A 22418-nucleotide genomic window follows, 5' to 3' on the forward strand; every position below is an offset into this window, starting at 1 on the left:
AGAGTTAAGTCTTGATAAGACTGGGGCGGTCAGTGGTTCTCAGCTGAATTTTAACCTGACCTTTTTTACCACATGAGCTTGGTGAATGATTATTGCAATTTTTTTTTAATTGTTTTAAAAACACTTTTTGTACCCTGAAGCACTAAGAGTGTTTTATTCTGCATTTTGAGTCTTTTTGTTTCATTTGGTTTTGGAATCTATAACTCATGTCTTTGGGATCATAAGTACATGGGTTGGATTGAATTGCAGTTGCAAGTTTTAAGATAGCTTCTTGGAGTCAGAGAATTTGACAGCTGTTCCTTTTACTTATCTTTAAGTAAACAGTTACTTTTGCAGTTCAGAGTAGGCCCCTGCATTTAAATGAATACTGGCACACCACTCATGTAGAAATGTGTCTGTTCCCTTAGTCCATTTACTTGCAGTTTTCTAAGGCAGTAAAAAATTTTAAAACAACCCCCTCCAAAAAGCAGGCATTTTAAATCTATGTTTGCATTTTTAATTTTTTCCTTATTGTCAGAACATCTTAGAGATTTTGTGTTTGAGGAGGGGGAAATGACATGTTCTTGAATGATGTGTTGCATTACTACATTTTTTGATTCTATGAAGTCATCTTTCCTTGGCTTTTTTTTTGGTGACTTTTTGAAATGTTTGCTCAACCATTTTGTTTGGATGGCCAAGGCCTCTACCTCAGTAGCCTGCTTTTGTTGTTGGAACCTGTGCACCTGAAGCATTACAGTGGTAGAATCAACGTGCCTAAGCTTGTTCTTCATCCCCTGGTGAGGTTCTTGTGGGAGGAACTTGAAAGCTGGGTACTAGTTTATGATCAATGTGCTGCATGCCATCAGTGGTCCTTTGAGAGAGAGATGAATCTCTTTGTGTGTTGAACATCCATCTGGATGGGAGGAAATTCCCCATCTTCTTTTTGTGGGCACCTTTGTTTCTTGATCAAAGAAGGAGCTGAGCTGTCTAGGGGGATGAATCCGGTCACTGGTCTCTAGGCAGAACAGTTTTTTGGTGCTGAGCATTATCCTCATGCATCCATTGCTGCATGAACATCTGGACTGTCTTCATCAGAACTCCTCCTTTGTCCAGGAGTTTGTACAAACAGTGGTACCCACCTGCTCTCTCAAAGTTGGGACCCATAAAGATGCTCCAGTAATGAATTGGAAGTGGTGAAATGGGATTTATGTTGTTAATGATTCAGTTACCTGCAAGAGGAGAGACTGACAGTATGCTGTCTTCTCCCCAGTAGTTTATTCTCAGATAAAATGTAAAAGCATGTGTTTGAAACACTTTGATATCATGCTGTTGCTTGCTAGGGCAGGTTTTGCTGTCATCCATATTTCAATCCCTGGCCTCTTCTGAATGTTTGAGAACAAGTACCTAACCACGTGCAAGTACCTTTCCTTCTGGGTTGCATTTTCTCATTACCTCTGCAACAGGAACGTGTTCATGTCCCAGGAATGCGAAATGTAGAGAAGGTGCATGAGAGATGCTGGACTTGGCAAAGCATGGAACTGACTTCCAATATTGAGATCTATGAGTACCCATGATCTTCAGAAATGGCTTATTTTTCTTAATCACGGAAAGCTAATATCTTGTCTCATCCTGCAAGTCTCTGATCTGTCTTTCTGACACGTAGGTGGTATTGGTGTTTCCTGCCAGTAAGCTGAATGGTTTTTATGTCCTCTGTATGGTAGTATATTTTGTCACTGGAAATGAAAAACCCTCTCAAGAGGAAAAAAAGAAGAGAGGGAAGGAGGACTTTTTTTAGTTTTTGGTTGCTTTCTCTTAAAAGAGAGATATTAATATTTTGGAAATTGAGACACATAAATTAAATACTACTTCTTAGTTATTTATAACTTACATCTCCTCCCTGTCAATGTTAGATTAATAAGCCTTTCTGACTCTTTACCTTGGGGGCTCTGTAAGTCTTCCAATTAGCTATTAGCTGTCTGAGAAAAGATTGCCATATTTTATATCATTACTCTGATTTATGATTTGCTAATCTGCTTCTCTTTTTTTCAGATGAATATATCGCCAGTAGCTCTTGCTCGTATTTATGAAGAAGACTTTAAACAAGATATGGCTGCCTTAAAGGTACAGATACTCAAGATTGTAAATTTAAGAGTATTTCTAAGCAATTATTTTGGTAAAGAATCTAGTTTTGAGAGTTTGATCTGAAAAAATAAATTTGTTGCTTGGAAACTGAGTGCTGATTTTTTTTTTCATTCTTCTGGAACAATATTGCACACATTTTGAGTAAGGAAGTGTGGGGAGAAGCAATCCTGAGTTTGGAATGAACAAGTTAAATTTCTGTATGAACAGGTTTTTTCCATATTTAGTAGATTCATGATTCACAGATATTGCATATTTACTATAATGCAGAAGTAGTCTGAAAGCAGAGGAAACACCAAATCTTTCATTGAGTTCAGTGACTTTGCTTTCTGTCTCCCTGTGAGAAGCAGGGAGTGAGCCACTGGGAAAAATTGGCTTTTTTTGCCACCCTTAAAAATATTTTTTTCTGTATGTGTATTCTTCAATATGACTCATTAATTTTTTACAATACGTGCAACTTTTTTTAAAGATAAAATTGAGAATGTTCTTTTAGTTGGTTTCTTAGAGTGAAGGAGCTTATTGGCAGTGTGCTAATGAGATGTTACTCTTTCTTTAAGGTCCTTCCTCCTACGGTATATATGAGGGTGACTGACAATATTCCTCAAATAATTTCCTTTATAAAAAAAATAGTTTCTAGTGGACAAGCTTATGCAACCTCGCAAGGTAAGACTTTGAGCAAGGTAACTCCTTGTTCAGCACATGTCTAGGAAGTCACTGCTCTTAGTAATCGTGTTTTGGAATCAAATGAGATACCCTGCCAGGCTTTCCTTCTGTTGCTTAACAGGGTGTGAATGAATTGTTTGTGATGACATGAGCGGACAGAACAACTATTGCTCAATTTCGAAGTTAAATGTAGCTCATTAGTTAATACAATTGTTTACAGTAATAAACTGCTGTCTAAACTCCTTGGGGAAATCCTGGCCTGATTTCTACAAGAAAGCTGGGGAAAGGTCTGAAGAGGAGCTGTGTATCTCCTATGTGCTGTAAAAGATGTGTCTGCAAAGCAAAATGTGTGGTTTTCTTTTTTAGCAGAGCTGGTGGTTGTAGAAGAATTCAAGAACATTGTAACTGGACTAGGTGTAGCTTGAGCTGCAGTAGGGGAGGGGATTGCTGATTATGCATGGGCAAGGAAGAACCTGGGAGAATCTCCAGAATTCGAAGTTTGGGCAGAATGAGCATGTGCACAGAGGTTACTGAAAAGCTGGATAGCATGGAAACATCTGCTACTACTTTTGCAGTATTTCTGAATTGCTAAATCAGAATTTCAGATGGGAGTGGGAGAGCACTTTGGTTTGCTTTCAGGGAAATGTTACCAAGTTCGTGTCAATGTGCCTCATCTTTGCTATACAACTAAACATTTCTTTTGTATTAGGCAATGTTTATTTTGATGTTAAATCCTGGGGAAAAAGATACGGAGTGTTAACTGCTATTAACCCTGATACCCAGGATGAAGCAGGTAAGTTCATGACACCAGCTTGTTTGTGTTAATGCACTATTTGAATGCATTTTGCTCTGTGTGCAAACTTTCATTCAACAGTCTGAAACAATTTCCTAACCCGTTGTGTATAGATAAGTTTCTGATTAATTAAGATTACAGTGCTTTCATAGTTATTTTTTGAGGCACTCACTGTTGCCAGTACAGGAGGAAACTTGGTTTTTCTTCCTTTCATCCTTCCCTCTATACTTTTGTTCTGATACCTTAGAGCAATTGGGATTCTTAAGCAATTTTAATTAAATACTTGGCAGTGGTACCTAGAAACTTCACAGTGAGGTGATGTTCTTGCTGTTGCACTAGCCAGTAGTGAGGTACTCGAACACGAGGAAACCTCACCTACTGTGTTATTATTGGGGTAGTTGCACGCTCTGAAGTTAACTTGATGAATTGCTTCCTTCATTACTTGTCACTGGGCTAAGCAGCCTCTTTGTGTGAGGGTGAGCAATCTCTTCATAGGCTATGCTAGAGCAAGTCTGTACCCTGGGCTGTGGGGATGTTGCTGCAGTTCCTGCTTTGCAGGATTGCTGAACCTCTCTGTAGTTTCTGTAAGGATCTGATCAGGTCTCTGCACCAGAGAATTTGATGCAGGTCTCCTGCATCCTTTTGTAAACTAAAGTTCAGTATTTCATAATTTTAAAAAATCTGTTTGTGATTTCTGAAAATGCCTTGGGGGCTGATGCTCAGGTGCAGCTAGAACTTGTCACAGTTCTGCTCTGGAGTTGTTTCAGCATTACAGCTTACAGAGGGAGTGCATCTTGTCAACAGTTATTTAGAGGTAATTACGGACTGCAGAGAGCCAGCAGCCTCCTGGTCTGCACAGGGAACAAGGTTATGGAGGTGATCCTTCTCTGATCTGCTTGCCAGCAAGCCAGTGGAGGTGATCCTTCTCTGCTCAGCACTGGTGAGACATGCTCAGAGTGCAGGTCAGATGCTGGGCTCAGCAGAACAGCAGTGGTATGGACGTTGTGGAGAAAGGCCAGCAAAGGGCCGCAAATAGGATGGAGGTACTGGAGCATCTTTTGTATGAGGAAAAGCAGACAGAGCTCGGACCACTCAGCCTGGTTCAGGGGAATCCTACCCATGTGTACTCATGTAGAGTAGAGCAGATGGAGCCAGGCTTTTCTCACTGGTGCTTGGTGGTGGGACAAGAGGCACTGATCGCAAGTTGAAACATGGGAAATTCCATTTAAAGCTAACAAAAATCCTTTTTTCCTTGAGGATGACTAGCACAAACCATGTTGCTCAGAGCGGCTCTGGAGTCTCCATCCTTGGGGGTAATCAAAGCCTGACTGGACACCATCCTGGGCAGTTTGCTGTAGCTGCACCTGCTCTGAGCAGGGGTTGGATTAGACTGTCCCCAGATGAGCCTTCCAGCCTCAGCTGTGACTGATTACATGTTTTACCCTGCTTCCCTTTTGTCACAACTAAATGTTCTTATTTCTAAAGATTTTGACTTATTTTGATTACAACTGGGAAGTTGAAGAGGGCTCTTCTGATAGCAAACAAGGGCAAAAGAGGGTTGGATCAGCAGATACTGGTCAGTCAAAACTTGGCAATCTAGTAAAAGAGCCCAGGCGAAGATTCAGTAGATAAAACTAGGGTTATATTTCTTTCTCTTTAGTTCTTACGAATTTTGAGTTTTATGATTCTAAATGTGAGGTCATGTATTTGTCAGAAAGAAAGTCCAGAGTCCAGAACCCTGTTCTCTGGCTCCTGCCAGGGAGTGCTGTGTATTTGACTGGAGGTTAGGAGTCAGCAGAGATGAGCAGTCCTGCAGTATTGTGACAAAAAGGACTGCATCCTTGGCAATGTAGTGAAGGAAGGAGCAAATAGCTGAGAGGAAACCTTTGTAGAGAACTCATTGGTGAAAATGAAAAAAATTCTGAAAACTTTTTCTATAAAAAAATTTTTGTACTGAAAATTGCTACTGTCCAAAAATAGTTTTGAGTCTTATCTCTGTGCGCTTTGATTTATAGAATCTAAACCACAAAGTACTTGTGTCCCAGAGGAAAAAACTGTGGTGTGTTTGTTTGTGTGTTTTGGTTTGGTTTTATTATCATTTCTGCTGCTGTGCAGTCAGTTTGTCCTGGGGAAACTGCCTGATATGTAAACAAATGAATGAAAAATCAGGCAAACCAGGGAAGGATAAAAGGACTGATAGGATAGGATGTATTAAGGAATCTTGAATCCATCTTTGTAGCTTGTCAAAATCTATTTCAATATTCCAATATTTCAATATTTCACTTTTCCTCTGTGTAAGAGGGAAGAGAGGGAAGTTGTAGTGAAAAGAAGGTGATTGAAGGGGATTAAAAAATCAGAGTAGTTCACTAAACACACATTTCCTTTTGCTTTCATTTGGTCATTTTTTTCCTTTAAGACATATCCCATTAACAAATCACTTATTCTTGCCAGTTGATTCTGATAAACGACATGGTAAAGATTTTGCCCTGTGGAAGGCTGCCAAGCCTCAAGAGCTGTCTTGGAATTCTCCCTGGGGAAAAGGACGACCTGGCTGGCACATTGAATGTTCCACAATATCAAGGTCAGATTTCTTGGGTTTTGATAAATCTAATGCTATTTTTTGTTTTCAGTCACAGTACAATGGTAGCAGCAGTATTGAAAGTGTATTCTGATCAGTAGATAGCACTGGTTTTAATGTTACCATTTTATGCAACTTGCGGCCTGGATAAACTCTGCATCACCTTACTGATGCACTTGTCTCTATGTTTTGGCATCTTCTCTTGAGTCAAACTTGGTGCTTCAAATGTGGCACATGGGATCACACTGTCAATTATCAGTCTTTTAACTTGAACTGGGTAACCAAAGGTTTGGTGGAAGTTATGGTGGCCCTTTCATTTGCTTCCCTTCCACTTCTACCGGTCTCCATCAGACCTAGTTCAGGATATATGTGTCAGGAGGACAGGGTGTGGGATTCCAGCTTGATCTGTGAGATCTTGCTGGCCTTATCTTAGCAGCTGTGGGTGTTCATGCTAATAATCTAAGTGTTATTCAGCTTTCTTGCTGAGTAGTGTTCTAGCAGTCGGTTTGATGTAATTTGCTCTTAATTTAAAGTTTTATTTTCACCACAGGAGAAAAAGTCTTCTCTCCTGGAAGATTGATAGTGTACTTAGTTTTGCATTAGTGTCAGATCCCTTTTCGGAAGCTAATAACAAATAATTTGGATCTGACCTTGTTTAGCTTATATTTTCAGCTAGAGCTGAAACAAGGTAGGACCACCTGCTTTAGGTTTCTCTTTCATATTCTTTTCTGGTGCACCTGGGACTGTTAGTCATTTCTACCTATTTGTGAAAAGGGTGATTTGTATAAGGGTGATTTTCTGTCTGTAAATAGTTTCAGCATAGGGAGGCAGCTCTTAGAGCAATCAAAGTGCACGGAATCATGCTGTGTTTGATGTACAGCCTCTGACAGAGTGCACAGATAAGAAAAGCCAGTTACGACATGGCCTGTCTGCTAATGCAGTACTGTTTACAGGCTGCATTTCTTTCTGTAAAAATGTATTTTACTGAGGCTGGATGAGGCTGCTGCCATATAAATAAAAGCTAACCCATGGAGAGCGTAAGTGTAGTAATCTTGGACTGTGAAAAATGGAGAGCTTACTTTGGTAAGTGACCTAAAACAATTTGCTGTCCCAGTCAGCTGTTGAAGGCCCATTTTTAAGCAATATTTACTTAGCTGTCTGTTTTGCCAAGTATCTCAAAGCACTTTTAACAAAGTTAGGTGAATTAATTTTGAGAAGTCTGTGAATGAGAAGTCTCTGGTCCCTGGAGCAGCCCTGGAGGAGGATATCCCCTGCTTTGACCCCCTCAGGTCTGATCTCTCTGCATTTTCCCTTGTGGTGGGGTGGGTGGTTCCTCCTGTCCCTGTGCATTGGGCAGATCCATCTGTCACCTCTCTCCAGCTCTCAGTGGTTTTCTTGGAGGAAACAGCAAGTGCTTCTCTGTATGTGGCACAAGGGGAGGTGAGGGTCAGTCCTGGGAAGATTTGTGCTTTAACTGGTTTTGAAGCAGGCTGGGGCAGAGAATGATGAACTTGGGAGATGGTGACAGCTGCTCTTTCTTCCCTTCTCTCTTCTCCTCCTTGTCTTTTCCTCCTGTGCACCATCAGCTTCTTTCTTCTGTGGCACAGTGTTAGCAGCATCCTTTGTCTCAAAAAGGTATCAAAGTATTAATGTTTAGCCAGCCACCAGGAGCACCTTGTTAAGGTGACATATGGGAGGCCTGTGTGTTTGTAGGCTTGCATCTTTTCCTGCTTGAGCACTCCTTAACTCCAGTTAAGATTGTCTTACATCCCTGTGAGGCTGTAAGTGTAATCTTTGTTTAACAGATAAGCAAAATAAAGTTGCTAACCTGCCCAACTTGACCTTACAGCACACACTATTGTCTGAATTCTTACAGAAAAGGTACAAGATCAGGAAGAGTAATACTGAATTTATTGAAGTAAGTTGTTAGGTTTGCACATAAAGGCACCTGTCTGATACTGAAACTGTAGCAGAACAAGGAAAGGAGACATCCTGCTTGTTGTCCTTTAAACTAAGGTAGAAAAACAGTTACTTCTACTAAGGAGAATTGTGCACAGATACAGGTCATGTCCATACAATTTCTGCTGCAGTTTTGGTATCCAAGATATATGTAAAGTCTTGTTTTAAAACTGTAGTTACTAAATTGTACACTTAAATTTATGTTGTTTCATCTTATTCTTATCTGCATTTCTTTTTACAAAAAGTTTTTGTGGTGGTCTTCTTACTCATCAGGAAAATATTGTTACAGTGCAGTGTTTGGAAAGCAGCTGGACATCCATACTGGTGGAATAGATCTTGCATTCCCTCATCATGAAAATGAAATTGCACAGTGTGAGGTGTATCATCAGTGTGAGCAATGGGGGAATTACTTTTTGCATTCTGGTAAGTAAAATACTGATCAGCTGAGAGGCCTGTACAAATACAATAGTTTGGGGTTTTTAGGTTTGGCATTTCATGCTATGAAAACACGTTACACTGACTGGCGTTATGTAGAGCTGCTCCTTGCTCCCTCTGTGTGCTGCTGCTTCGTTTGGTGAAGTTTGTACTGTACAGTGCTTTGAACTACATGACTGATGGCTCTGGTGCTGTTCCCATTGATGGAAACCTTGACATTTGTTCTTCCTGTTGCCGTCGTGGTGGTTCTGGATGAACAGCTGAAGTCAGTAGAAAGTCAGATTCAAGTCTGCAGCCTCTCTTTTGCTGATTAGTATTTTGGACAGGATGTCTTTGTGAATTCTCGATGCTGCTTCTCTGAGAACAGCTGCAGAGTTAAGTCTGTGGTATGCTCTGGGAATTACATGAGCTTTCAGCATTATGTATTTGTACTGTATGGGATGAATATTGAATTCTAGTTTCAGTTCCCAGTGTAGAGCCTGTTGTAAATCAATAGTAGTTGTCCAGAGGCTGGTGCATCCTCCAGGGTGTGCTTTGTTCCCAAGGTACTGTGGAATCCTCTGCACACGCATGGTTACTGCCAAATGGAGCCTCCTGTTGACAAACCAGTGAATCTGGCTTTTAAACTTGGAACTGAAACTGTAGAGGAAATATTTTTTGATACCAGCTAAATAAAGAGGAGTAAATTAAAAAAAAAAAAAAAGGAAAACCTAGTTCCAAGGGTAGTTTGTACACTGAGGTTCTCTAGGAGTTGACGGATTACATTCATTAAGTCAAAAAGTCTTGCTGGAGGATGATGGTGTGAATTATTTAGGGCAAATGAATCAGCTTCAGAAACAATTTATTCTGTTAACAGACTTTAGAATTTTAGCAGCTCAGAATTGAAGGAGCAATCCTCATTAGAGGAAGAAAATCCCTGCACTGGGGATAAATCTTATAAGGACTCTATTTTTAGACTACTTGTACTCTGGGAAGAGCGCCAAACTGAAGTTATGAAAATCCTTGTATTTTGTATTCTTGAATGAAATACTTCTAAGTGCTGAAACTCTTGGAAAAGGAATATTGATTCAAACTCAGATGTTACTGGTAACTTTTTAGGAAAACACAATCCAGCTATTTTAAGTCTTCCCATGGTGAGTTCCTGCTGCTTTGTATCATTATCAGAAATAGCTGAGAAATGAAACTGTGAGTTTTTCAGGTCCAGTTATCAGGCCTGAGCTTGTTGCTTTCATATCCAGATGAGTGCAGTGGGAATTTTATCCACTTGTGGAAGCAAGAGGGCTTCAGGCAAAGCAGCTCTGTGCAGAGTAGCGCAGCGTGCAGACCGCTACATGGACTGCTGAGCAAGAAATGCCACTTCTGTCACCACTCATAAAAGCAGGGGCATGATCATACATTGTCCTTGGGTAGCTCTCTGAGGCATTGGTAACACTGGGCTGCCAGATATGAAAGAATGCAGTGCTGGTAGGGTATTACAGAGCAAGAGAAATTTATGAGTAAAAATCTGCCTTGGAGTGTGATTAAGATGCTGCAGGTCACAGAAGTGCCTAAAATCCCATGTTAGTTGTGGGTGGTTGGTAACTTACAGAATTACTCTTTCATTAGAAGAAGCCTATTAGGGCTTTTAACAACATTTCTGAAATTATGCTGAGTAACCTTCCAGTGGCAGCATGTTTGCCATCTCTCTGGTGCTGTGAATAATTGGTATTTTCCATTAGTGATGCTGCTGTGGCTCACATGGATGAGACCTGAAAGCGGGCAACCTCAGGCTATACCTCTCCTATCTTTCTTTGACAGAGCTTTCAGTCCTAAAGCCAAGCTCTGCGTATTCTCTTAAATGCAGTGTTACTACCTTTTTCCTGTGTTACAGCTCTGCAAAGCAGTGGTGCATGAGACTACTGAAAGTTCTAGCAGTGCTCAGAGATCACATTTTAAAATAAACTAATTCAAATTAGGCATTGTAGCTGCATCCCTCCCTCGTCCTGCCTTTTTTTCAGTCTCACAAGTCTGTAGAAGTTGAGAATGTGTAGAAAATTCATTTTGAGTTTAAGATATTTTGAACCAGTGCTATAAAACTTTAGGGTAAAAAAAATTATGTTAACAGCAAGTAGTAAGCACAGAAAATTGAGTTTCAAGGATTTTTTAATGCAAGATTGCTGGAAAATATTTCTTAAAATACTTCTGAGAAGTCAAGAGTAACAGGTAAGGTATTTGTCTTGTGAAGACTGAAACTGCTTGCTTGTTTTTATCAATTTATTGTCAACTGTGAACAGGGAGACTCATGGTGGTGGTGGTTTTTTTTTGGTTTTGTTTTGAAATATTTTGAATGTCTATATTTTAAAATTCACCCAGTGTAAGTTTAGAGGATAGAAAGGTGTGCTGGACTGTAAAAACTATTGAGAAATGTTACCCATTATATTAAAATGTTGTATCATAGTATATGCTGCCTCCAACATTTACAGTGTCTCAGTCCAGTCTTTCTCATTTGCTCCCTATTCAGAAGCACACCTGTTTATTCTGATTAATTATTTTTTTTTTTACTACAGGACATTTGCATGTTAAAGGAAGTCAGGAAAAAATGTCAAAGTCATTAAAAAACTACATAACAATTAAGGTAATTTCTTTGTTTGAATTGAAGCATTTTTGTGGGTTTGTAATATGTCAATATTAATCACAGCCCTCTTTTGAGAAAACTTTGGAGTGTGTGCTTGTGCTGCAGTGTTTCTCTAGTATTGATGTATCTGCTACTGTGGATCTGGATGTAGGATACCTGCTCAGATTCATGGTTTGCTTATAATGATGGATCTTGCTGAACTGAGAGTGTTTGTAGGAGCAGAGTTTGTGCCTAGTACCAGGATCCTGCACTACAGATTTGTGGTTGGACTTGACAGTCTCAGGGGTCTTTTCTAACCTGAATGATTCTGTTCTGTAGTGATGGATTCTCATCAGTCTATTCTTAATAGTGCTTTGAAAAAGTATGGACTTGGAAAAGATGGATGTTTTTCCTTGTCCTTTAGGTGAAATGGGACATAGTGTTTTGTCAGGAAGCTACTGGTTATCCTGAGCCACAGTATTGCAGCAGTCTCTCCTGTTACCCTTCACTTTCATACAGTGACCTTTGTGATGCACAGAGGCTTTTCCTTTTGGTACCCGTGAGCCACATGACTATGCTGTATTTCACTGTCCCAGGGCTTTGGTGTGGCCCAGAGCAAGGTTTCCCTGGTTGTGTGTGATACAGCTGTGTGTGGTGCTGGGGTGGCTCACATGATGGCTGATGCCTTCTGCTGGATTAGAGTGATTTCCTTCCTTTAGCCAAAACTTGGGGAGCTGCTTCGGCATATATGTTCTCCTTTGCCCTTTTGGAAGAATTAATTAAACTCCCTTTAAAAAGAAGTTCAGTGTGAGCTGCTTTATTCTTAAGTCTTCTGATGCTGTCTGGGTACAGTTAAGCCCTGTTTCCCTGGAGCTCTCAATTTTCACAGAAATCTCACAAGTCTCAGCAGATGTTGTAGACAGGATGGAGAAATGACCACACATGCAGTGCATGGAGTTAAAAGCAGCATATAAAAATGTTCCCCTCCATGTCCCCCATGATGACAAGCTTGTGTTGAGGAAAAAAATATTTCAGGCCTGTCTCTCTTTCCTTGTGGGTCTCTGCTTTTCATGTCTGCCCTTACACATGGCTAACAAGTATTAATCCTTCCTGGGAAGTAATTTTCAGTCCAGTAAAACAATTTTTTTTTCCTGAACAGCTGCCTTGCATCTTGAAAGTTAAGCCCTACATGGAAGGCTTTATGCCTGTGCCAAAAGGGGGTCTGTCCAGGATCTTCCCTTGGTCCAGCCAGTTGCCACCTGCATCCCAGGCTGTCACCTGGGCATAGCAGCCCTGCATCCTCTGCATCCAGCTGTCTTGTTTATCACCCCTTGTACCCTACTCCAATTTTTTCTTACCTGTTCTTAATAGCTATTAAATCTGACCTTGAAAATCAAAGAGATTGTGATATCACAGGGCCAAGCAGCCTGCTTTCAAAGAGCTGTGATTCTTCATCTATTCTCTGTTTTTGAGGAAGTGTTGAGTTGTTTTTTCTAGTTTGGATGGTTCTTTCCCAAATTTGAATTTATTTCCTTACTGTACTCATATTGTTTTACTTCTGTATATTACTGTAAAGCTTCTAGGCATATTGGATGCACTCATTTATATCCAGTTTATTTTAAAAACCCACAACAAACAAATGAACACCCACCAAAACAATCAGTATCACTCTGTGGTGGTGATTGCCTCAATTATTCCTATTTTCACTTGCGAGACAGCACATTGCTGATGCTTTTCTGCTGTTCAGGCTCGTTTAGTCTTGTAGCAGAAGCCTTATTTCAAAATGTGAGATTTAAGCAAATGACACTTTCCATATTTTCTCACTTGTACTGGCTGTTTATAATTTTTGAATTTTATGGCACTTCAGTGATCCTTACCTGTTTGCAAATAAAAAAAAAAAAAAACAAAAAACAAATGAAGTGCAATAGTCACAGTCAATCTGCCACAGTGTCTAGTCTTAGTGAGAGCAGGGTTGGAATTGATTGGATGTTTTATTAGTGTACCTTCCAAACATTTAAATTGTTCATTATAGTATTAATACAAACTAATTGTACTAGTAGTAAGACTAATAGTTTACTGTTTACTGGAGTAAATTATTTGTAAAGCTAGATAAATATTAAGAGTGGAGTTTATTAGGCCTCATAATTAACACAGATAACCCTTTCTATATTGCTAGGATTTATCTTTGTTCACTCCCCATGTTTCTTCATATTCTAGTCCTGCAGAAAAAGTACACTTATTTTCCTTTTCAATATATATTTTTTTTAAGTCTGCAAAACTCAGGAGCTTTCCTTCCTGTAAGATTGTATCCCAGTCTTAGTCTGATAATTTCGTTTTGGGTTTTTTTCCGAAGATCTTTATATAGTGTATGTTTGATTGTATTTGCAAAGTAATTTTCACTCTTATATTGGACATTTTGTGTATATTTATATCTTGTATATGTGTATGCATATCTATCTTATATGGAATTGAATTTTATTTAGTTTAGCTTTTAAAGCAGTGTTAGAGTTTAAAGATTTTATGCCTATCTTAAATTGCAAAGTTGTGTTATTTGTCACGTTAGTTTGAAAAGCAAAGGGGTGGAAGAGCTCCTGAAATTGATATCATACTAAAGCTATCTTTTTGTGCATGGCATTTAGGATTTCCTGAAGAAATGTTCATCAGATCAATTCAGAATGTTTTGTTTGCGTGGCAGGTACAGCTCAGGTAAGGAAAAGCCCCGCAGCTGTTGGGGTGTGCATGGCTTTTCACACACCCTTCCCCGCTGGCCGTGCGGAGGCGGAGTGAGCTCCCCTGCGAGGCTGTGCAGTTCCCAAAATCCTGTGGGTGGAAGGGTTTTGGTGGTGCTCTGTGGGGCTGCTTCTTGGCTAACATTTAGAAAATTGTCTTTTCTGAGCACACTACATAACCATTTATTTAAATACCTTCTTGAGCTGCAGTTAGTTGTGACTCTCAGTTAATTATGCTTTTAATTAATGAATTACCTCTGTCTCTGATTTGCATTTGTTGTAGTTACTTGTATTGCAGTCACGATCAGCTGCTGTTGGAGACATATCTGGATGGAGCTGTGGCTTATATTCCTGTCGGGTACAATGAGGGCTGGCTAATAGTTTTTTATCTCCCTGCTGTGTTACCGTTTCATCCTGTGGAGTTCCTGAGTGTTCAGGCAGTTCTGTGGTGCAGTGCAGCTCTCTTAGACCAGCACATGGTAACCTAATGACCGTCTTAGCCTGGCAGATCATCTCTCTGCTGGTGGGGAGAGGTGTGGGAGATTTTTGTCAGCTTCCCTGCCTACCCCATAGTGTTTGAGCTGGAAGAGGTTTTCATATGTCTGTGTTCTTACCAGTTTATTGGGGCCTGCCAAAAGCAGATGGTAGTTCCTTAACCACTGCTGGGTCACCTGGCTTGTTGGCTGTCCTGGCATAGCAGGGGAATGGTGGAGCATGGGGCAGCAGCTGCTGTGGTGTTCCAGTGAGTCTCTATCTGCGTTGGATAAAGCACCTGTAGCTGTGTGACTGTGAGAGCTGGCATGGCCAAGGCTCTGGGGCATTGCTCGTGCCCGGCAGTGTTCAGTGTGCTGCCAGTCTTTATAGTCATGCAGTCACTGTATGAGAAGTCTTTCTGCTTGTTAATACTGCTAGCTGCCTTGCAGGAGCCACCCATGTGATCTGCCTGGTGGATCCTCCTGCTCCTAGGATAGTTGAAGGCATCAGGAAAGGAATAGATCCATGCAGTATTTCAAGGCTTGGGATAGTAAAGAGAGAGGTGGTTATTAACTTCCCCTCCACTGTGATAGAGCAGGGTGCATCCAACTGGAAGGTCTGCTGCAGAACAGCATTCTGTTTGGGGTGGGCAATGGGTTGGTGTCGTGCTCGGCTGTTCTGGGATGATGCTGCAGGGCAGTGGCACACTTGGCTGATTTCTTCTTTTAGGAGATGAAATACCTTGTGTACACTTAAGTGGCTGCCTAGCTGGGGTAACCTGGCAGTCGTGAACAGCAAAACAAAAGAAAACAACACCTACTACACTTTCATATATATGTGTTAGTTATGTAAACAAGAGCCGAATGTCTGGTAGTTTCTAACCTTGCCTTGGGACAAGGAATGGCGCTGGAGCCCTGCTATGGAGGGTACCTGCAGACTATCTTCACTCTCTGTCAGCTGGCTGCATTTGAACCTGGCTTTTTGCATTACTTGTAGGGTAAACACCTTCCTGAGGTTAAAAAAGAACATTTCCTGTGTGGGTGTGGGTGGCTTTGATGAAAGGATGTAGTGGTGTCATATCAGACTATAAGCCAGTTGGCAGGTAAGGGTTGCTCAGAAGTCTGCACTTGCCACTTCCACCTTACGAGGCTGTGTGTGTTATTAGCTTCCCAATACAGTGCCAGAGTTGGTCTCTGCTGAGCCAGGTATTCACTGTGCTGCCTGTCAGCTTGTGTCCCTGCTATCAGTATTCACTTTGGTCTAAACATAAATTTATTCCACTCCTTCTCATCTGGCTGTCTGCTCATATTTTTATTAGAAGTGAGATCTCAAGCACTTTCTGTTTGTTTCTTAAAAGGTTTTTATAGCCTAGACCCATGGGTGATGGTTCCTGCCATCCCTACCCGCCTCAGAAAGCCTTTGGTAAAATCCAGGTTTGGGGGTCAGGTGGTACTGAAAATGTTGGATTGAGTCTGTAAAGAAGATCTTTGTAGGCCTGTGGATGAAGGCTCCTGACAGTTGGGAATGGCTTATGCTTGATGCTGTGGTTTCTTGGGCTTGGAATGAGCCTTTTTTGTTGTCTGGACTGCCCCCGTCTCTGTGTGTGCTAACAGGCACAAATAGAGACAAATGTGACTCCAGACTGCCTCAGCCTTGGAGGGACAGGGGTTGAAAGGGGAGAGGGTGTGTGTGTTTCATGGGAGTGGAGTCCCTTACCATGATGATCATTGTCAGAGGGAGGATAAAGCTGCATGACTTGCTTGTGGGAAAGAGGAGAAAAGTCAGAGAGAGGAGACTTTGATTATCCTTGCATAATGTATTTCTGCATGAGGTTGCTCTTTCATTGCCCTCTCTGCCTGCTTGGGGTGGTGGGGCAGAGATGCTCGGGGTGAAGCTGAGCTCTGGGGGCAGTGGTGATTATCCGGGCATTTTGCTTTGGCTGGTGCCTCTGACTCTTCCCTTCTTGACCTGAATGGTTCCGAGGTACCCTAGGCAGCAGCATGGTGACCCTCTACCACTGTGACAGCTGTTTCTGAGTGCAGCTTGAAAGGAGAGGTGCCATCTCTGAAGTCCTGTGGGACCCTGCTGTGAGGCAGCACTTTTCCTCTTGTATATCTCATCAGCAGTGGCTTCACTTTATGCAGTGAAGGGCAGGGCGTGTGAGCCCTGCCACATGCAGTGGGGTTCTTTCTCTAGAATGCTCTCCTGGTCACCAGAAATGCTCAGGTGATTTTGTGAACCTGAGTGAACACCCCTCTGGTGTGTAATTGCTTGTTGGTGCTAATAAACAAGTGTACTGTAATTTGATGATGCATTGGTGATGCCCTTGGTGGCAAAGGAGGGAGGGAGTGGGGAGCACAGTGAAGGTTTCTACGGCTAGGCTTGCCTGTGCTGTGTTGTGGATTTGTGTTTGTGCCTGCAGGCAGTGGTTTGGGAGTATGCCCTGAACTGGGGATGAAGAGTGGCTTGAACCAAAGTAGGTTTCATCAGGACAAACTTTTATCTAGTGTTCATTGCAGAATTGTTGAGTAATCTTCGTGTGTATGAATGATCACTCTCAGTGTCTCACTGTATTATAGAGGTCTGTACATTGGTCTTTTTGAAAAGTGAATAATCTTGATTTAATGAGGCTGTAATGCAGATTTTTAATTATACACAAGTGAAAAATTTGACAAATACAGGTCCAGACTTATCCCTTTGTTACACTGGGGTAAATCCAGTGGAAAGTTTGTTAAACAGTGAGGCTTCCTTGGGATTTAGGCTAATGGAACTGAGATCAGGTCTCACATCTGGCTACTTTTTCCCTCTTATATCTGTCCTCTTGGTAAGACTGTCTTCTCTAAAGAGTCTGTCTGGGCAGCATGGGTTATTCTGCAAAGCACTTGGATGTATCATGGGCAGGACCAGAGGTGAGATTTCTGTGGCAACTGTGGATGATGCTCAGTGCTGATGATATTAGGAATATGGTGGCAGCTGTAGTTTGGATGTACCTTACTGAGAGGTCAGGTATACAACAGTGAAGCAATATTGCACTGGCTGTGAATGGCTCTGGTGTGATACTGGGGGAAGGAATGCATTCAAACTTAGGCCTGTCCTAGGTGGCCACAACTTCCACTGAAGTCAGGTGAGCTCTCTTTATGTGGGCTCCAAAAACTTTTCTATAGAAGATTGCTCATTACTGTACAAATAAAAGAAAGCCTCTCACTGATGTCAATTCCCAGTAAAAGTGACAGGGAGCTAGTCTGGCATCTGCACTTTTCAGGGTGCAGGCAGGGTGAGAGGAGCCTGCTGAACTCCTGCTAGCAGGAGTGGATTATGGAAGTTCCCACAGTGGAATTGCCTGCCAAAGCTGAGGTCTCCCTGAATGTCTGTGTGCATGGATGCCTGGTTGGTGTAGGGCCTGTGTTTCTGCAGCTCTGTAGGGTTCCTGTACAGCACATCTCATCATAAAGTGCAGCTCAGCTGTGGATGCAAGGAATCATTTACCTTGAGCTTTTATCTTTCTTTCCAGTGGCCATAAGAGGCTTTGATATGTGTGAGTGTGATGAATCCCACCCCAGACATGCCCTTACGAGTTTAAGCAATTTGTATTTTCTCTAAAAATAGCTTTCTCAAAGTGATATGGTCAGTTTAGCTTTGATGTTGTGAGGGAATTGTACAGGAATTAGACCACAAATTTTAGGTTCATCTAGATTTTAGATGCTGGTGAAGCAACCCTTTAAACAGAACAGTGGTGAGGTTTAGGCCTCTTTGGAGGTCTCCAAATACAGATTGTGTCTACCTAATTTAGATCAGGCACAAAATTAGAGGTATATGTTGCCATCGCTAGAAAACTTCGAAGTATATTAAATCCTAATGCTTTGGATTGATAACTTCACAGAGAAATTCAATAATGGAAAAAAATTAAATAATGATTGCTTCTGTAAACTTCCAGATTCAACTTTTTTAATCAGTTTGATATGTTTTCCAGTAGGTTATGCTTTGTAATATGTAGTGATTGTCTTTTATATTGATTTAATTCACCTGGTGTGCATGAAGAATGGAGCTTTTAATTAAATGTGCAATTAATTGTAAGAAGTTTTCTATACAAATAATAACAAACTTCTTTGTCTCTAAATACTGTTCCTATGTACGAAAGACAATGTTCTCTCCATGATAATGCCTTAATTTCTTTATTTCTTAGCAATAGAATTTAGTGAGGAGAGCATGGAAGATGCAAAGAACCTTCTTCAGTCAGTCTCCTCATTTGTTAGAGATGCAAATGCTTATATAAAAGGACAGCTGGTGTGTGACCCTGTTAGAGAAGACATGTTGTGGGAAAGGTAAGTGCACTTCCTTAGAAGACTTAGAAGACTTCCTTAGAAGTCTTAGAAGACTGTGATTATGTGAGCAGTAGTTCACTGACAGACTCAGTGATTCTGTTTAAGAAGCAAGACAAGGACTAAGCAGCAGTCTTCCCTCCCAGCCCAAAAACCAAGGGCAGGTTTTTAAAAAAAATTCTCTTTCTAGCCAGCTGTTTTTGCTCACAGTCTGCTACACTCATTGTGTTTTTAAGATCTGTGCTACTTATCTAGTGTGCCTGTCCTAACACAGCGTCTTTGCCCCTTGTGAGTGATGTAGGAGGCAAAGCTATGGCAGTTGTGAGGCTCCCCAGTTCATAAGTAGAGCTGGGCAGTGGTGACTGGAGAAGAAGGAGGATGACTGAAGAGTGACACACCCTGGGCATGTGAATTTGTAATCAAGCTGACTGGCACTGTGGTGTGCAGTAGAGGAGAGAAGGGGCTGCTGAGAGATTGGCCATGGGCAGGGATGTCACAGGGAAGGGAGCAGGTACAATTGTTGTGACCCTGACAATGGTGAGGAGTCCATTATGGAAACCAGATTATCTTCAGGACTGAGATGTGCTGTGTGTTGGGTGCAAAGCTGACAGCAGGAGCACAGTGCTCTGAAGTCAGAATAGAAGGGGGACTGCCCTGAAGCAAGGTTAGTGCAGGCAGCTCTGGGCTTAGAATCACAGGGGAGACAGTCTGTGCTGTAGAGGTGAGAGGCAGCTTCCTTGTGGCTCAAGTACCTCACTGTTGGGAAGCTTTTGGCTGCACTGACTGAGGGTTGCAAGGGGCACTGGAACATGTTACAGGAAACTGGAGTTGCATTAAGTAGCTGTGGTATTTGGCAAAAGCAAATCCTTCAGCAGGAGGCTGCAGGGGATCTGTTGGTGCAAGATAAAGCTGAGAGGCATGAGGAAGTTGAAATGGATAATCAGTAGGAGATGTGTGGGAGGGCACAACTTGTGTATTCCTAGGTGTAAAAACAACGAAAATGAAACAAAGCTCTTAATTAGCAAAGTGTTAGATACTCAGTGGAGAGGGGAAGCTTGCCGGGATAAGTGTTGGGAGGAATAAATTAGAACAGCAACCATCCAGTATCTGAGGGGAGGTAAGCATTGCAGGCAAAAAAAGATCAGAAACAGGCAAAATAAGGCTCAGGAGAGCCCCAGAGATGCTAGGATAGCTTGAGGTTCCCCAGTTAACCCTGTTCCTTGCACTTTTTTGGGAAATGGCATCCTTGGGCCAACGCTCTCAAGCTCTGGTTCGCCTGGCTGTGTATAGGAGCATGCTGCCAGCAGCTCTTTGTAGCTCCCCACTTATCTCTGCTGCTCTCCTCATCTCCCTCTCCAAGTGGCTGCAGCTGGTGGCATTGGTTCTGTAGTGATCAGTGCTGGTTGCCTGCTGGCTTTTGGCACTGTTACACAAATGGTACCACTGGACATTTCCATCTGGGACACAGTGAGTGGAATCCCTTGGGATTAGGCTCTCCTGGGAAATGGGGAGGCAGTGCTTGGTTCTGATCCTGACAGCAGGATTCTTGGCCAACCCCAGGACAGCCTTCTTGCCAGGCACTGGAGTGCTGCCTGTGATGTGCCTTTGGAAGAGAAGCATGCTGTTAGCTGCTGGAAAAAAAAAAACAGAACTCAATATCTTTGATGTGCTTAATATCAGCCTCATTTTCCATCTGTTTTTAAATGATTTAAAGCAAACTTTGCTCTGTTGCTGTTGGCCCCTCTGATTAACCGTGTTTATTTATTGAATGGATGTAACACTCCGGGTTTTGACATGCATCAAATTTTTCCCTTCACAGCAGAAAGATGTGTTCTCCGTGATGAGTGCAGCACTGCCCATCACAGGACAGCTGGGAAGGAGATGGCAGTGTCCTTTCAATGACTCCCTCTGGCTGAATTCAGCATACTGCTGGCATCTTGTTTTGTCTTATCTTAAATGTTACCTTTTCTTCTTGAAGGCTAGCCAACACAAAAGTAACCGTGAAGGCTGCGTTTGCAGATGACTTTGACACCTCCAGGGCTGTTGCAGCAATTATGGACCTCATTCACCATGGCAACAGACAGCTTAAGGCTGTTACTAAGGTAACCCATTAGGATACAGAGATCAGAAAATGACAGCTGTCCACTGTCCTACTGCTTAATGCAGACAGATTAGTTTATTGTTCACATAAGAAACCAGCAGAAACAAAGCTCCATAAATTGCTGACCTTAATGGAGCCCATTTGTCCTGACCCTATCACAGGAATTGTACATGGCTATTGTTTTGTGCTTTGTTGTGTCCAGAGAATGTTTCTTTCCTGCTGCCCTATATTATTTATACCTCAGGCTCCTGAAGCTGTTGTGACATGCTGCTCATTTTAGTGCTGGTTCTGTGTTCCTACCCTGCTTCTTTGCTTAATATCCATGCACAGAAATTAAGCTAAACTGGGAAGTGGTGGGGGGTGGTTGCTGCAGGGGCTTTGGCTGGCAGCCCCAGGTGCACTGGACAGTCTTGGTGGCGAGTTCAGCGTTGGGGACTGAGTGGCTTCTGCTGTCAGCAGACTGTAACTGGTATCAGCATTCCCGCACGAGTCTGTCTTCAGATTGTTTTTGGCAAATTAAGACCCTGTTAAGATCTCTCATGCTGACACAAGGAAAGCATCTGGTAAGGACAAAACTTGAGCAGTAAATACTATCAGAAGCATTTCTGGGTTCTCCATTTACCTACAGCTCCCTTTGCCACTCAGGGTGAGAATCTCAGCCTTGTTGCTGTTCTCCCTAAGTACTGGTGTCACCATGTTCACCATGTTTGTGCAGTAAAAGAAATACTGTGTACGTGACAATAACTGGTTTTAAGAGAGAATTAGCCTGTTGGTTTAGAAATCCTGCCTCCCTCTGGTCCTGTTTTGCCATTGGCTTTAAATTCTGTCCTTAGCCTTATCTTTACAAATTGACTCTGAGTGAATCCCTGACCTGAAACACTTTGTAGCAGGGATCTGTAACGGCATTTCCACTCCTAGATGCAGCTACCCCCATTTTGTCAGTCACTGCTTGTTCCCTCTGAATTTCTCCTGTCAATCATTTTGTTGAAAATGGGATGGGATATTTGTGGGCAGCTGACTTGTATTTCTGGTTGATGTGGTGGAGCTTTTCTGCGTACAGCCCAGCTGTCTGGAGTGTTCCCTCTTTATTATATAAGTTATGAGTGTGGTTTTTCTCCTTAAGAACTGTGATTAAATCCCCATAACTGCTTAGTCCTCTCTTTATCCTTCCTGCCTAGATGGCATGCTCCTGCTCCTTTCTCCCAGTGGCCTGCTCCAGCTCTTCCCAGTTCAGATATACCTCTACATTTTAAACTGTAGCTTATCTCAGGCCCTAATGAAGAGGTCAGATAAAATCCTGTACCAGCTGCTGATTTGCTTGTGCATGTCTTTACTGTTGCTTGTGCATGTCTTTACTCTTATTTTTTAGGCAAGGGTTAGTTCCTTAAATTGATTCTCAGTCTGTCATTTAATCCTTATTTTATTGTTGCTGCTACCAGGGCATGACAAAATGCCATATGCTATCTCAAAGCGGTCTCCACATGGATCAAATCAATAAGATACTCTAAGAATTTTTAAAATCTTTTATATTATAGGTGCCCATTAATGTGGGATTTTGTTATTTCGATTTTGTTTCCATACACACAGCCCTTTCATGGCCAGAAGTGCTATTTTTAGTTCTAATTTACTGCACACATGTAATGCATGGCAGCTTCT

The 22418-nt window shown here is 41.8% G+C and overlaps 1 protein-coding gene across 1 annotated transcript in view; it reads left to right on the forward strand.

The window, feature by feature from the left end:
• CARS2 (cysteinyl-tRNA synthetase 2, mitochondrial) overlaps positions 1–22418 on the forward strand; it is a 43054-nt gene that overhangs the window by 13348 nt on the left and 7288 nt on the right. Inside the window, exons 4-12 of the mRNA XM_033051259.2 lie at positions 2029–2100; positions 2676–2781; positions 3491–3574; positions 6026–6155; positions 8401–8534; positions 11093–11160; positions 13779–13845; positions 18526–18664; positions 20640–20763. Of these exons, the coding sequence (XP_032907150.1) occupies positions 2029–2100; positions 2676–2781; positions 3491–3574; positions 6026–6155; positions 8401–8534; positions 11093–11160; positions 13779–13845; positions 18526–18664; positions 20640–20763 (924 nt within the window). The remainder of the gene's footprint in view (positions 1–2028; positions 2101–2675; positions 2782–3490; positions 3575–6025; positions 6156–8400; positions 8535–11092; positions 11161–13778; positions 13846–18525; positions 18665–20639; positions 20764–22418) is intronic.

This window comes from Catharus ustulatus, chromosome 2 (assembly GCF_009819885.2).
Source record: "Catharus ustulatus isolate bCatUst1 chromosome 2, bCatUst1.pri.v2, whole genome shotgun sequence".
In the NCBI taxonomy this organism is placed as follows: domain Eukaryota; kingdom Metazoa; phylum Chordata; class Aves; order Passeriformes; family Turdidae; genus Catharus; species Catharus ustulatus.